Source organism: Ascaphus truei, chromosome 19, assembly GCF_040206685.1.
Source record: "Ascaphus truei isolate aAscTru1 chromosome 19, aAscTru1.hap1, whole genome shotgun sequence".
NCBI lineage: Eukaryota > Metazoa > Chordata > Amphibia > Anura > Ascaphidae > Ascaphus > Ascaphus truei.
In genome coordinates, this window is record NC_134501.1 from 6,273,680 (window position 1) to 6,289,890 (window position 16,211).

At 46.1% G+C, this 16,211-nt stretch overlaps 1 protein-coding gene across 2 annotated transcripts in view; it reads left to right on the forward strand.

Annotated features, from left to right (window-relative positions):
* LSM14A (LSM14A mRNA processing body assembly factor) overlaps positions 1 to 12,251 on the forward strand; it is a 14,832-nt gene extending 2,581 nt beyond the window's left edge. The window contains exons 2-10 of one of the 2 annotated variants that reach the window (XM_075576376.1): positions 3,678 to 3,841; positions 3,993 to 4,116; positions 5,076 to 5,195; positions 6,012 to 6,188; positions 6,276 to 6,356; positions 6,849 to 7,028; positions 7,549 to 7,711; positions 8,547 to 8,787; positions 9,768 to 12,251. In XM_075576376.1, the coding sequence (XP_075432491.1) occupies positions 3,678 to 3,841; positions 3,993 to 4,116; positions 5,076 to 5,195; positions 6,012 to 6,188; positions 6,276 to 6,356; positions 6,849 to 7,028; positions 7,549 to 7,711; positions 8,547 to 8,787; positions 9,768 to 9,791 (1,274 nt within the window). In that variant the 3' untranslated portion in view covers positions 9,792 to 12,251. The remainder of the gene's footprint in view (positions 1 to 3,677; positions 3,842 to 3,992; positions 4,117 to 5,075; positions 5,196 to 6,011; positions 6,189 to 6,275; positions 6,357 to 6,848; positions 7,029 to 7,548; positions 7,712 to 8,546; positions 8,788 to 9,767) is intronic. The other variant, XM_075576377.1, reaches the window with a different exon arrangement.
* Positions 12,252 to 16,211: the final 3,960 nt, after the last annotated feature.

A 16,211-nucleotide genomic window follows, 5' to 3' on the forward strand; every position in this document is an offset into this window, starting at 1 on the left:
CCCCATAATGCTGTTAATATTTTTTCTTGTAGAATCCATTAAACTATTTTTTTTTATGGGAACTAGCTCTCATTGGAATTCTTCATGTACTTTTTGATCTTGTGCTGTTGGTGCCTGCTTTTTCCTATCTGCACAGTTTGGATGTGAACATCAATGCAGTGAAAACTAGGTCCAAAATACTTTTTGACCTTAAGGTCTAGAGGGTTCTGCAAACAGCCAATGGCACCCCGTCGGCGATGGGACGCGCTAGCCCCACCTCCTGCCCCATTTCCCACCCGCCTCTCAAGCGCACTCGCTGCCTCACCTGCCAGGACACCTAAAAGCTCCTGCTTGAGCAGGCGGGCCCGAGGAGGAGCGCGGCTGGAGGCACAATGTCCGAGGCCTAGGTCTGCTTGAGGTTCAATATTCCTATCCTTGGCAGTGTATCTTTTCTAGTAAGAGATTTGTTCAATAGGTAAGCAACAGAATGTGTGGATTTTAAAATAAATGTCATGGTTTGTTTGGATTCAATCACATCAGCGAAGTTTTATAATTAGTTTTACCAATGCACATACACCACATTTTCCACATACGCTTAACTGCTGTCTATTGATTCGTGTTGTCAAATAGATGCTTCAGATTTACAATAGTTGAGCGCCACAACGCATCATAATGTGTTTAAATAGATTAAGAAAGAATTAGTCAAACTATTTTCAGCTATGCAATGTTAAGAATAGTTCCTGGAAACTTTATATTGAAAATAATTACAACCCCCCCCCCCCCCCCTCTGCAAGTACCATCTCTATTGTAGCCACAACAGAATTGCATTAAGCATAGCAGTATATTGGTCAGCGCACCTTGATCAACAAGTCACATTTTCACATCTTTGTGAGTTTGTTGTACCCCACAGGGTGATATTAAGGAGTAATCCAGACGGACATTATTATTTTTTACATAGGTTTGAGCTGGGGTCTCCTGAGCTGAACACAGAGAGGGGAGTGCCGGTATCTCGGCAAAGTTTAAAGCTTCCAATAGGAAGATGAACGTAGTAATGTCGTGGCTTCCTACTGAGCGCCGCAGAGCGCGGGAGCTTTGAAATTCCGCCATTATGGGAACCCTGCCAGCGAACGTAGCGGCCACTGGCACCCCCTACAGAGGTCTATATCTCAGGAAGCAGGGGTCCCAGAGCTGAAATTAGTGGGGGTCAGCTCTGGAGACCCCCTGCTTCAATTCAATGGGAAGAATCAAAAAAATCACTAGCCTGAATTGCTTCTTTAAAAATCTCCTGGAGTTGGTAATGACAACACCCATTAAAATGTTTCATACTAAAACATTTTCAGGGCGCCAAGCTTTATTGGTTCTTCACTGATCCTCTTGTTCATATATGTATTTAAAATAAAATATGTAGCCATTTTATTGCTAAAATAGCTTTTATTTCCTATGTGACCTACAGTGCTGCAGATTTGTTTTATTCAAGGACTAAAACTCCTTATCATACTTTGTCAGTTTGCTGCAACCCATAGACCTCTCATGTTTTTAAATCATTACCTGATTAATAGGTGATGACACTTCTGGTTCTACAGGCAGATTTCAATATAATATAGCATTACAATGGCTGCATCAGCACTCCAATCTCCCCCATTTATTACTGTTTAATGACAGCAGGACAACACACAGGTATAATTATTTGATTTTTTTTTTTTTTTTACTTGACTTAATTCTGGTGTTCTGATAAATATGTTTACACTAACTTTGTTTTTGGAATTGTGTTTTTCAAGTTGTATGTCCCATTGGCTAGAGATAAAAGCCAAATAAGTTGGTCTGAAAGTAAATTATACAGTAATAGGGAACAATACAATTTTACACTGTAGTATTATATTTTTTAAGTACACCTGACACTTTTTTTCTTTAATCCTGTTACTACCCGTAGCACTAAATCAGCCTTTATAATAATTCTGATTCTGTGAATTCCAGGTTTGATGCATATCATCTCTAAGTTGATGTTTGTTTGTTTCTTTCTTGCGTGTTGTAAATTCTTGACTGTTAAAAAACACAACCTGATTTAAATTTGTCAGTCTTTAATTGATTTAATTACAGTAGATTAGTAACGTAAGCCTTTAAATTGTTGTATGATGTTTTTGAGGCTGGAGTTGGCGCTAGGAAGCGGTGTGACACATGGGCCCATGTTAATTGGTCTGTTCTATTTATTTGCCTAGATATAACTAGGGATTCTGGTTTTAACTGCAAATACACCACTGACCATCTTGCACTGCCAGTTAAAAAAACTAATCTAAACTGGAAACTAAGCGCCAATTCTTATTGAATTAGACTTCTTGTAGCAACCCAGCCACAGATAGGATACAAAGACAAGCCATCGGAAGTACAGGAACTAAAAAATTGTACAGAAATATCAAATTCAAATGTCATCTGTTTTTTATTTATTTTTTCGTTAACCGCTTTTTTTAAACGAAGACTGGGAAAAACCCCCAGATTTCACCTGTGGTCTCCAAGTCTCCCATCATGACACTTAGATTGTAAGCTCCCCAGGGCAGGGATTTCCTTTCTTGTTGTCTGTTCTTATTTGTGGCACATATTGTACTATAATGCCCTGTATTATCTCTTGTAAAGCGCCAAGTACAACTGTTGGGCACTATATACAGATATACATGCATAATATTATTAATAATTGGTGTTTCAAGTAAGGTATGGGGAGTTCAATGCACTCAAACAATATCAAAATGACCTTTGTGATGCACCAATGTGGAAGGGGAACCACCTCGCTGACGTTCCCAAAATCGTAGTAAGTGAAATGAAAATATTAGCGAGCACTCAAAATTCGATGCAAAAAAAAAAAAAAAAGGATTGAGTACATAATGCAAACAGGTTTATGCATTTCGTCCTGGCTGGAACTGAAACGTGTTTGTTCTGAATACATTCTTCTCTGACTTGAATATTGCGTGCCTGCTGATATTTTCTTTTCATTAATAAATGGTGTACCTCGTACTGTTTGTTTGACCTTTCACACAGACTGCAGCACTTTAGTGGGCACAGTCTTAGGCCTGGGACATAGCAGGTTCAACCGCGCTGAGCCGCGCTCCTGCTCTGCCTCGTCTGCTCAAAATTGAGCTTTTTCCTGTCCTGGCCGGCGAGGCAGTGAGCACGCTCTGGGGGCGGGGCAGAGGCGTGTCAGGAGGCGGAGCGAGAGGCCTGTCTCGGCAAAGTTTCTGTGCCTCCGCACGCATCAGCACGCATGCGGAAGGGGAAACTATAGCCGGGCTGATGACAGATGCAGGGGGTTAGTGCATCTGCTCAGCGAGGCTGAAGCTACTATGTCCCAGGCCTTAGGCCGCGAGCATGAGCGCTGACTCACGCTTGGCAGTGAGCCCCTGCAGCCGCAATGAGAGCGGTTTTAGCAGGGGCTCGCGCACGCTTCCGCAAATTTTTTTTTTCAGTTTAAGCGCTCAAGGAAGCGCAGGGCCGGTCACGTGAGCGGTTCGCCCAATGAGGGCGAACCAGCTCCGTGACATCACTGGCCCGCCCTCCGGACGGCGCGCGAACTAAGGCCGGGAAAAGCACCCGCTTTCCCTCAGCGCGCCTCCGCACGGCTGAAGTCTCTAGGCTGAGTCCATAAAGTCGAATATCCATCCACTTTTCTTATTTACACCAATTGGTAACTCCATGTTTTTCTCCCATGATAGTGCGTTCGTTTGGAACAGAGGATCGACCAACAGATCGGCCTATACCTCCCCGTGATGAAGTCTTTGAGTACATCATATTCCGCGGCAGTGATATCAAGGATCTAACCGTGTGTGAGCCACCCAAACCTCAATGCTCCTTGCCTCAGGACCCAGCTATTGTCCAGGTATCATTTGAATAGGTTGATGTATAATTCCATTTAAGTATTTATGCGGTTACATTCTACTTTCAAAGTAATTAGCATGGTGTTTATTATTTATTGTATTAACTTTGGTATGAAGTCAGCTTAAGTGTAACATTACATATCTTCTTCTTAGTCTTCGTTAGGATCCTCGTCTGCTTCCTCATTCCAGTCTGTGAGTTCGTACGGTCCATTTGACAGGATGCCTGCCTACAGTCAGTTCAGCCCAAGTCCTCTTGTGGGGCAACAATTTGCTGTTGGTATGATTACTTTTTATTATTTTAATGTTTATGAAACTGGGCCCTGTCCCTGTAGTTTTCAGCATTCATTGCGTATGATACATCGGTGTTAAAGCCGCAAACCACCTTGCACTTCTTCTTTTTATTTCGTTCTAGGATTGAAGCAGGGGCTGAACCCCATTAATGTCAGCTCTGGGGAACCTCTGCTTCTAGAGGTGCTTACCTCCCTAGGGTTGCCGGTATCTGCAGCCAGGGAAGTTGTGGGCCTAACGCAATGGCGGCTTAAATGTCATGCTGGCCAATAGGAAGTCGTGACGTCATCGCTTGCGGCTTCCTCTTGGCCCATGTGACGAGGGACATTTAAACTCTACCGGCACCGCTACGGAGGCAAGTATCTCGGGAAGCAGTGGGTCCCAGGAGCTGAAATTAACGGTGTTCAGCTCCGGAGACCCCCTGCGTCAATCTTATAACAATTTTTTTTTTTGTGCAGTGTTTTCCTGCTTTAAAATAAGCCACGTGCTGTGCGGGATTTTACAATAAATACAGTTTTGTCCCGAAGAGCCACAATTCCTAACACATGCCGATGTGGGAATGGGTGAAAATATTGAATTTCTCTCGTAAATATTTGGCTTTACATTTGTATAATAAGAATGTCGGTCTGTTATCAGGCATGCAAAAATCCCGTGACTCGTGCTGTGCGCAGTGATTACTAACCGGTCAATCACCGCCGCGCTGCTTAGTAAGGGGGAGTGTAGAGCAGGTGGTGTGCGAGTACTCTGCCCATCCCTGCTCTCAATGCACACTGACCTGCCGGCGACACCTGTGTCAGGGGTCGTCTGTGACGTGCAGTCACACCATTCTTCCCCCCCTCCTCCCCCCAATATCTCTGTGCTTCACAAAACGCTGGGCCCTAAGTATTTTGTGTATTTGCCCACCCCTGTCTGTTCAAAACTAATTCTTGACGATTTGTGTTTTAAAAGCAGGAAGTTCGCTGACGTCGTTTGGAACAGAAACTGCAGCTAGCAGCGCTCTGTCACAGAGCAGCGCGGTCGGCTCTTTCTCATCTGATTCAAGGACTATAAAAACCCAATTATCACAAGGTAACTTTGTAGCCATTTCTACATGATTGGGGCTTTTTTCACTTGCTCATCTGTCCTTTTTTTTTTTTTTTTTTTTTTTGCATCTGCATTGGTTTTGTATTTTGGCGATACAACTTGCAAAGTATTTTTTCTGTTTGCTAGATACCTAGATTTTGGTAATTTAGTTCTACCTATAGATCTTGGGCTATTGGGTGTTTGTTCTAACACAGGGGTGGGCAACCACAGTCTTCAAGACCCCCAAAAAGTCTGGTTTTCAGGATATGCTGGCTTCAGCACAGGTGGCTTACCACTGATTGAGCCACCTGTGCTGAAGTCAGAATTTCCTTAAAACCAGACCTGTTGGTGGCCCATGAGGACTGGTGTTGCCCATCCCTGTGTTGGTTCCAACACCCAATAGTCACTAGCCTAAGATCTATCCTACTTTGATACTTAGATCTTTCATCTAGGGCTTGGGTGATACTTGAAAGTTGACTTCTTGAAGTCTGCTCGTGCTAGCCATTAAATGTCTCTTCTCGCCACTCTATTCCTCTGTGTAGGACCGCCAGCGGGACACTTCGCCGTAATGTCTGCTGCGCCTGCCTGTCCACCAAGGGCCTGATCACCCGCTCCCACAACTGTGTATTTTTAAATGTCCCGCGCGGGAACACTGCCTAGACAGTCCGCGCGGCACATTTAAGGAGCGGCCTGTGTGGCAGTGTAGCGTTCACGCTCTGGACCTTGAAACATGCAGTAGTCGGACCAGGCGGTGCGGCAGTGTCCCAGCGGCGGAACGGCCCATTGCGGCTGAAAGTAACTTCCTATTACTATATTTTGAAGGACGCGCTAGCCCTCAGTTGGATTCCTTACGAAAGAGTCCAACCATTGAACAGGGTGTGCAGACTGCTCCAGCCTCCCGTGTACCTGTTACAGCTGCTGTGGGGAGAAGCCTAGCACCACCCAGACCATTGCAATCCATAAGCCACAAGATCATGGAGAATCAGGAACAAAGGAAAGGTGACTGCGCATCTTTTGTTCACTTCAGGACTGTAAATTTGCCAATCTTTGCCATAACCTAATCTTTGTTAATTTTTCTCTTTATAGTCGACGTGCACAAAATATCAAGGCCTGACGCTGAGCAACTCCGGAACGATAATAAAGATCCGAACAGAAGACGTATGGAAGGTATGGATTATGGTTTAGAAATTATTTAACTCCATAGTGTCCTTCAATTTCTGTCTTTAAAAGAGCTCAGCTGTCCAGTCTAGGACATTTGGTTGCAACCAAATGACCGCGACTCACCGCGCTGCCGTGACCTTTTGCCGCTAAGGTACGTGCCGAACACCCCTAACCTAGCCGCTAAACTCCCTTAAATTAAGCGCCTATCTTGACTCGTAAAACTTACCTTGGAAGCAGCGGATCGGCTGCTTTGGAGGTCCCCCCTGCGAACGAACGCCGGCAGTCATTTGGTCACGGTGAAACGGCCGTGTTCAAATGTCCCATTCCATCTACTGGCTGCATGTATATATGTAATACTTTAGGTTTGGTTTTAAACGTAAAGAGTAATTAGCTGGCTGCTTCAACTGATGTGTTTAAATACGGATCTATTGTAATGTTATGTTTTTGTGCCCCACTGTGTTGTATTAAACACATTGTAACTCTTGCATATTTTAACAGCGTCCGGTCCACCCCCTGTTCGGAGAGGCCGTGGTGGTCACCGTGGGGGCAGAGGAAGGTTTGGAGTTCGACGAGATGGACCTATGAAGTTTGAAAAAGATTTTGACTTTGAAAGTGCTAATGCACAATTTAACAAGGAGGACATTGACAAAGAATTTCACAACAAACTGAAGTTAAAGGGTAACGGGAATATACATATATGTATGTGTACAATTCACATCTACTTAACTCTGGGCTTTGAATCACTTGTGCTCATGGCTGTGCTACTTTACATCTGGTCACTAAACTAATCTGTGTCCCTAGCTTATTTTGGTCTGTGGTGTGGGGATGCGTCTTATTTGCAATTTAAAACCACCTACAGCAGAGGTTTCTCCTCAAACCCCCCTCCACCACCACAGCCTGACAGGTCAGGTTTTCAGGATATCCCTGATCCAGCACAGGTGGCTGTCTTCAACTGAGCTGAAGCTGAAAACCTGACCTGTTGGAGTGTCTTGAGGACTGGAGTTGAGAACCTGTTCTATGGTCTTTCACTTTATATCCTGTCCAACAACAGATCATTGGCGGTTTTGATCATATTTGAAGGTCTACTCATGCGATTATGGATAAATAATCTCACATGTATACCAGCCCTTTTCCTGTATGTTTGGTTAACCCGATAGTACCTGTTGCTGCTTGCCCTGAGAGAGATTTTTCTTTTCAGATGATAAACCAGAGAAGCCTGTAAATGGTGAAGACAAAGGTGACTCTGGGGTAGACACACAGAATAGTGAAGGCAATGCTGATGAGGAAGAAGCACTGGCATCAAACAGCTATTATGATAAAACCAAATCTTTCTTTGATAATATTTCCTGTGATGATAACAGGTAACGTATACTACAGCCCAAACTAAATAATGTTCCGGACATTTCTTCTTGTTTAAGCGGAATCCAAGCCGGATATATATATTTTCACTTTGAGAGGAGTGAAGCAGGGGGTCTCTGTAGCTGAGGCCACATTCATTTCAGTGCCGGGGACCCCCTTCCAGAGATGTTTGCCTCCGTAGTAGGTGCTGGTAGCCACTCGGCTATTGGAGCTCTCTTAATGGCTGCTTTTCAAAGCTCCCGCGGACCAATAGGAAGCTGTGAGCTCCTCATCCAGTGCGGAGCTCTTCCTATTGGCCCATGGGATGCTGGCGCTTTAAAACGCACAGGGATACACACTCCGTGGTATTTGTTTAGTTTAGGGCTGTTGCTGCTTCAGCATACACCGTACTAAGATCCCGATTTCTGGTGTTCACAAATAGTGATTACTTTCTTTTTATTGCCTGCCAGCAGCATGCGTTTCCGTCCGTGGAACGGGTGACGTTTTTGATGTCCTATTGATCAAATGAATGTCGTACTACATTTGCATCTATTTTACCGCGGTGGGCACATGGCTGAGATAAAGTCAGCATTGAAACATTTCCCTGTTGAATATGAACGTTCCTGAATTTCTGTGCCATGTTTCCTCTTGGGTCCTTATTCAATATAGTCTGACACAATAGGCCAAAAAAGTTCATTGATTTGAACGACCGTTTTTGGGATGCTTGCGGTGCAATCCATTGCTTCATATTGCATAAGGCCCCTTGGTTTGATACAATAACTGAAACCTTACAGTGCTCGGTGCGTTGTGCTTTGGGATTCACATTAAATCTGGTCTCCTGTTTCTTCTACGTGGCAGAGAGCGAAGACAAACGTGGGCCGAAGAAAGAAGGATAAATGTAGAGACATTTGGGCTTCCTCTCCGTTCAAACAGAGGCCGTGGGGGTTACAGAGGCAGAGGGGGGGGTATGGGGTTCCGTGGTGGCAGAGGCCGTGGCGATAGAAGAGGAGGGCCAGGAGGTTTCGGAGGACCTCGAGGTTACCGTGGTGGCTACAGAGGAGGCCGTGGGGGCAGGGAGTTTGCAGACTACGAGTACAGGGTAAGTTCAAACTGTATTTATACAGTGACCCCTTAACCTTTTTATTAGAGCAGGCAAACGACCCTAGCACTGTTATTAAATGCTTTATATGTCATAGTGCACAGTGCTTGGTATGCTTTTGTTACTGAAGTTTTTACTTTAATATTCCCTTTTTGTAATCCGTGCTCATTTTAGAACTTGTTTTTTTTTTTTTGTTTTTTTTAAATCTATCTATTCTCCATGTTAACATATTAACCGTTAATTTATGAAAGGATTTGGGTTATAGTTGGAAACCATGAAGCAATCGTACCTGATTTATTTATTTATTTTTTTCTTCCCCCCAACACCCCCAGTCTTGTTGACATCCATTCATACTTTTTTTTGTTTTTTAGCTGTAAGAGTACAGATAGTGTTGTGGTTTTGCTGTATTTGTATACCCAGAAAGCTTGGCAAATATTTCTAAGGCCCGGGCCATAGAGGGGGGGAGCCGGGCTGAACCGCGCGGACGCTGAGGCTCGCCTGCAGAAGCTGTGCGATTCCACACACATACAGGCGAGCCAGCGTCCGCGATCGGAGGTGGGGGGAGACTGAGGGAGGCGGGGCAGTGACGTCGCTGGGCCAATCGCCCACGACGCACTGATGACGTCACGGCGCCGTGACGTTGACGCAGCCCCACTCTCATTGGAGGTTTTCAGCCGACAGTGCGCTGAAAAACAGCTTGGCGCTCGGCTGAAAACTCCAAAGCCTGCGGACGCTTGCGCGAGCCCCCTCTCGGCATCCTCATTGAGGATGCAGGGGCTCAGCGCTGAGCGTCCGCACGCCTCAGCACTGCTTGTCCTTGTATGGACTCGGCCTAAGACTGTGGATATGTTTGCTCCGTTTTTTTTTTTGTTTTTTTTCCCTCTAAAAAGTTGCTCTTTAAATAATAGCCTATAGGGGAAACAATGTTTGTTCAGTCTAGTTTCCAGTCATTTACTTTATTTTCTTTGTTTCCTCCCCAGAAAGACAACAAAGTGGCTGCCTAGATCGTGTTTCAAAGTGGATTTTTAAATCTTTGCGTTCCAGAGAACTTGTTTCAGTCTTTGTGAAGAATGAAGTTAACTTGCTGTACATTTGTCACCAGCACTGGGGGTTTTACTGCTTAACGAAACCCCTTCAGTGCTGTGGGGTCTGCCTGCAGCACATTGCTTTGCAGTGCTGGTTGGTCCCTATAACACTAAAGGGGAGTACAACAGGTGTTATGCAGTTTGTTCTGTTTGGGTTTCTCCCTCCCAATTCTTTTTTTTTTTTTTTTTTTTTTTTTTTTAAATTGCCATCTTAGAAAATGTTGAGCACTAAATATCCTTTGCATTTGGTATTCGAAATTGCCGACTTCTAAGTAATTTTGGTATGCATAGTTTAACAGAAAACAAAATGGAAGCAGTACTTCGATGGAATTTGAGTATTTTTTTTTTTTCATCGCTGGGTATTTTTATTCTTACACGTGACAATTGCTGCAAGACATATGCAGAAAGCCGTCGATACTGTGAGTTTTGATCCAGTGAAAAGTTCCTTTGGGGGCGAATCCCAGCTGTATTCTTTAACACTTTCACTGCTTGAGGGAGCTCAGACCAATTGCAAAGTGTTTGCATCTCCCTATAGCAGCAGAAGGGATTGCGTTTCTGTTCTGTAGGGCTGGATAGTAAGAGATGCAGCAACGTATGCGCAGGAAATACTGTTTCTTAGGCAAAGGACAATTTTATATAGTTGTAAAATTCATTATATTCCCACTGCCAAAGAAACATGAAGAACTCTGTATAGCTGTAAAAAAGCAACTTTATTTTCTTTTTAAGGAATAAAACTTTGTAGTCGGCACACCGAATGGGTTTTGCAAGTTGATGATGTAATTAACTCCTAATGTACTGTTCTTTTTCCCTTAGCCTTTCAAAGCTTTAAACTTCTTTTTTTTTTTTTAATTTTTTTTTTGAGAAATAATGAAGATTTGAAATGTTTCAATTTAAAAACTGGATGTAGTCTGCTCCACAATCATTCATACTCCGTTGCATATCACAGAATTGGCCAAATTTACAGTGAGCATTCTCAAACAGAACAAGTTATTAATGTTATATCAAACTGCAGTTGGCTGTGGTTGTGGTAGATGCAAACTTTTTTTAATTGACGTAAGATTAAAATTAAAAATTCGTGTTTTTTCTTTTCCTTCAATTCCTGGAATAGAACGTATACTGTTTGTGACTTCTATTAAAGATTACATTGTGATACATAAAGCTGTATTACATTCAATTCTAAAATACTTACTGCTTTTGAAGTTGCCTGTATTTTGAGTATAGGTTGAAGAAAGAAAATGTTTTGAATCCAGCTAGCCACAAGTGACAACGTTTGTTGCCAACACCTACCTTGTATATTAAACTGCTTCAATGCCACCTGAGTTAATGCAACACCTCACTGTGTGCTGGGCGCCCCTCTGTCCTAGAAAGGAGTTACATTATATTAGAATTAAAGCCAGTAGCATTCATGTATTTAAAGATGTAACACAAATGGATCCAAAGATGGGATGTTTTTAATTTAATTTGTGAAGTTTAACTTGCTCCTCTGTTCAGTAGGGGTGGGGGGGAAGGAAATACTGCACTGTTTTGGGAAAATATATATATTTTTTTTTTAAAGTAGCATTGTCTGTTACCACACCATTTGTGTTATCAGCTGGTAAGAAGATAATATTGTGCCTGTTTGTAGCACTTGTCCCAAGTTGCCCATACATTATAGCATGTTGGGCAACACCAGTCCTCAAGGGCCACCAACAGGTCTGGTTTTCAGGATAGCCCTACTTAAGCACAGGTGGCTCAATCTTTGACTGAGCCACCTGTGCCTGAAGCAGGGATATCCTGAAAACCAGACTTGTTGGTGGCCCTTGAGGACTGGAGTTCCCCACCCCTTCATTATAACCTTGTCAAAGCTGTATGCGAGTGGTTCCCTCTTTATTTCCAGTATTTATGGTGTTTCCAGACAGGGTCGTGGAATGGCAGGGTGCTAGAACAGTACACCTTGAGTCTCAAGTGTTGAACACTCAGTGCTACTTTAAAGGGATTAATGGAGTCCTGTTTTCTTTCAACTTATGATGGCACTAGAAGACTTTTGTAACTGGTTTACTTTTATAGAGGTAAAGTACTTTGCTGCCTTGGAGGCTACAGATTTAGTGACATGTATAGCATGTGGGCAATGCTTTTTGATGAGATTCAAATCATGATAGTGAACAGCTTGAGTGTTTGACACAGGAACATGCTATACTGTTGAAATAAGTATACTATTTAAACAAAACTAATGAAAATACAAATGCTGTAATGGTATAAGTGGATTGTTTTCCCTGAGTCTTTGGGCTAATCGGGGTGTTTTTTGTACCTGTACAATGAACTGCATTGTATCTCTTGGAGTACCCTGCTACATGAAAAGGGAGGTTTTTATTTCCAAGGCAGAATAAAAGTTCAATAAAACCGTTTTGTTGAAGTTTTTTTTTTTTTCTCCCCCCCAGATAAGTTCAGTAAAACACTTAAAAAATTAAAAAAAATACAATGCCACAAGCACCACTATGGGGAGGTTAATAAATGAGTATTTAAGAAATAGCTTTTATTTCCCTTTTGGCCTAAAATAGTGTGTATAGTATTTTTCTTATGCAAAAAACACATGCTTTAATTTTATCTGGAGCCCTCAGTGTCGCGATTAGTTGATGGGAGATAGATATTTAAATTACATTTAATAATTATCACCACCCAAGGCCACACATAGTTAGGCCCAATGAGCTAGTGCTCTCGGGTGTCAGGGAGTTGGCCTTTGCTGAGTTAGGCTTGTCGGTGGCAGCAGGATCAGAAGATTTGCAGAACTGGAATGAACATGTTTCAATTCTGGAGACCTGCCTGCTTCATAAATAGAAGAAAAGATTTTTAAAAATGTTTAAACTGGGGTGGAAACCCAATTTTAACCCCTCAAATGTTTTTGGTTGAAAAAATTATTTTTAACTACATTGTCAATTAGGTTTTTTTTTTTTTAAATATATATATATATATATATATATATATATATATATATATATATATTCATTCGCATGTGTAGGGATCCTTAACTGTAGCTTTTACTTTCAGGACTTGGTAGTCTAGATGGGGGGGGTGTGGGAGGGTGCGGTGGTTTCAGCGGCCCTGTGCTCTTCCCCAAGGAATTTAAGTTAAAGGCTGGGGGTCTGCATGAGCCCACTGCAACCTCCAACTTGCCAGGGTTCTGTAGTCTTCTGGACGTGCCAAATGACGCCGCAGGGGCATGTGACATGCATTGCCATGGTAATGCACATCAAATGACGGGTCACAGAAGGATGGCGCTGGGGCTGTCGCACAGGTGGAGGCACAGCTCAAACTTTACGCATCCCTTGTCAAGATAATCATTTTAGTTGCTGCCTTCAACATGAAAAGGGATTGAAAATAAAAGACTGCAATGCAAAGCATGCTGCATTTATTGCAGTGGGCAATAGTTATTCTGTCGCATGGCTCGGCTGCTAACTACTACCATCGCATTCACCGCAGACCAAAACATACAAAGAAAATCATGCACGCTATTTGAACTCCTGTACAGTATTTTTTAAGGACATCCAACTTTATTAGAGAATCTTGAGCGTTATGGTTTTTCAATAATTACTAATAATTACCAACATTACTCATATCCAAAAGTTGCATTTGTAGTTTGCTTCAAAAAGGCAACCCAAGCAGTTTAAAATATATATATTTAATATATGCGGCCTCTGATTACTTTCATTGAAAACTACCTAAGCTGCCGATTGATTAGTTCTCCCATGATCGATCAGCAAAATCCTGCTTCCCAGGGTTCACCAAGTGCCTGCCTTTAATTTGCAATCTCTCCTTCAGCCAGTAACTCGGCAGATTCAATGTATTCTTATATTACTATGGTAACAATTTTGTTCCAATATTCCCAACAGTTTGAACTACAAACAGGAAAGCCTTTTAGGCTGGGGCCATGGTGCCGCAGAGCGCGGGGAGGCGTCCGCACGCTGAGCGATCAGATTGCTTAAGACAGTGATCGTGTCCATGCGGCGTGCGGGAGGGAGCACTGTTGAAACTGATTTCTTGGCGCAACAGGCCGGTCACGTGAGCGGTTCGCCCAATAAGGGCCGAACCAGCTCTGTGATGCCCCTAGGCACGCCCCGTCCACCATGGCCAGGGAAAGCACCCGGTTCACACCATAGCCTCTTGCACTGCTGGGGAGGTGTGCTAAAACCTGCTATAGAGATCAAAAGATGCTCTGTATAGTAAAGCTTATTAAAAATGGTAATAAAATGTAAGTATCTAATACTGCAGAACTAATAGATATTGCTTGGATTATGCCTTGAATTGGGTATTGCAGTATGAATACATATGCATCTATTGTAATCAAAGGTGACGTTATATGGCGGCTCTCCTACTGGCCTTTTTAGTAACCATCAAATAAACCTGGCATCCTTAAAACCAGAGGAGGAAATGGGGGAATCTTGAGGAAACTCAACGGTTTTTAAACCTGGGGAAGTACCTGCTTTCAAATCCATCCAAGCAAATAGAAGCACAATTGGTTACTGGCTCCCTGCTGTGAGGGGTATGTGACGGTAATATTACTGTCCCTTACTGCATAATGTGATCACAGTCAGTGCTGATGTCTTTGTTTAGTACTCCCAGGTATGCCATGCAATAGATGACAGTACCTATTTATGCCATTGTCATGGTTTCTAGTACCTGTGTAGTGCCATACAACGCTTTGCATTACCTAGCTAATGAGGGAGCAGTAGTAATGTATTGTGACAGAATACCAATCCTCACCCAGTCCCAATGGCCTGTGCTCCGGGTCTGAGGGCTCAGCTTTGTATTGTATGCATTAAAGGGGATCAATCATTGGATTATGAGGAATAATCCTCCCATCTCTCCCTACCCTCCATCTCTCCCCACCCTCCATCTCTCCCCACCCTCCATCTCTCCCCACCTCTCTTCCCCCCCATCATCCCCTCCACCTCTCTTCCCCTCATCATCCCCTCCACCTCTCTTCCCCCATCATCCCCTCCATCTTCCCCCCCACCTCCCTGTCCCCCCCCACCTCTCTGTCCCCCCACCTCTCTCTCTCCCCCCCCACCTCTCTCTCCCCCCCCACCTCTCTCTCCCCCCCCCACCTCTCTCTCTCCCCCCCCCTTCTCTCTCCCCCCCCCTCTCTCCCCCCCCCCTCTCTCTCCCCCCCCCCTCTCTCTCCCCCCCTCTCTCTCCCCCCCCCACCTCTCTCCCCCCCCCCACCTCTCTCCCCCCCCCACCTCTCTCCCCCCCCCCCCCCCACCTCTCTCTCCCCCCCCCCCCCACCTCTCTCTCCCCCCCCCCCCACCTCTCTCTCCCCCCCCCCCCCCCCACCTCTCTCTCCCCCCCCCCCCCACCTCTCTCTCCCCCCCCCCCCCACCTCTCTCTCCCCCCCCCCCCCCCACCTCTCTCTCCCCCCCCCCCCCACCTCTCTCTCCCCCCCCCCCCCACCTCTCTCTCCCCCCCCCCCCCCCCCACCTCTCTCTCCCCCCCCCCACCTCTCCCCCCCCCCCACCTCTCTCTCCCCCCCCCCCACCTCTCTCTCCCCCCCCCACCTCTCTCTCCCCCCCCCCCCCCACCTCTCTCTCCCCCCCCCCCCCCACCTCTCTCCCCCCCCCCCCCCACCTCTCTCTCCCCCCCCCCCACCACCTCTCTCTCCCCCCCCCCCCCCACCACCTCTCTCTCTCCCCCCCCCCCACCTCTCTCTCCCCCCCCCCACCTCTCTCTCCCCCCCCCCACCTCTCTCTCCCCCCCCCCCCACCTCTCTCTCCCCCCCCCCCCCCACCTCTCTCTCCCCCCCCCCCCACCTCTCTCCCCCCCCCCCCCACCTCTCTCTCCCCCCCCCCCCACCTCTCTCTCCCCCCCCCCCCCCACCTCTCTCTCCCCCCCCCCCCACCTCTCCCCCCCCCCCCCACCTCTCCCCCCCCCCCCCCCCACCTCTCTCTCCCCCCCCCCCCCCCACCTCTCTCTCCCCCCCCCCCCACCTCTCTCTCCCCCCCCCCCCCCCCCACCTCTCTCTCCCCCCCCCCCCCCCCCACCTCTCTCTCCCCCCCCCCCCCCCCACCTCTCTCTCCCCCCCCCCCCCACCTCTCTCTCCCCCCCCCCCCCACCTCTCTCTCCCCCCCCCCCCCCACCTCTCTCTCCCCCCCCCCCCCCACCACCTCTCTCTCCCCCCCCCCTCTCTCCCCCCCCCCCTCTCTCCCCCCCCCTCTCTCTCCCCCCCCCTCTCTCCCCCCCCCCCCTCTCTCCCCCCCCCCCTCTCTCCCCCCCCCCCCTCTCTCCCCCCCCCCTCTCTCCCCCCCCATCATCCCATCCACCTCCCTCCCATCCCCCAATTCCCCCTCCCCCATCTCTCCCTTCCCC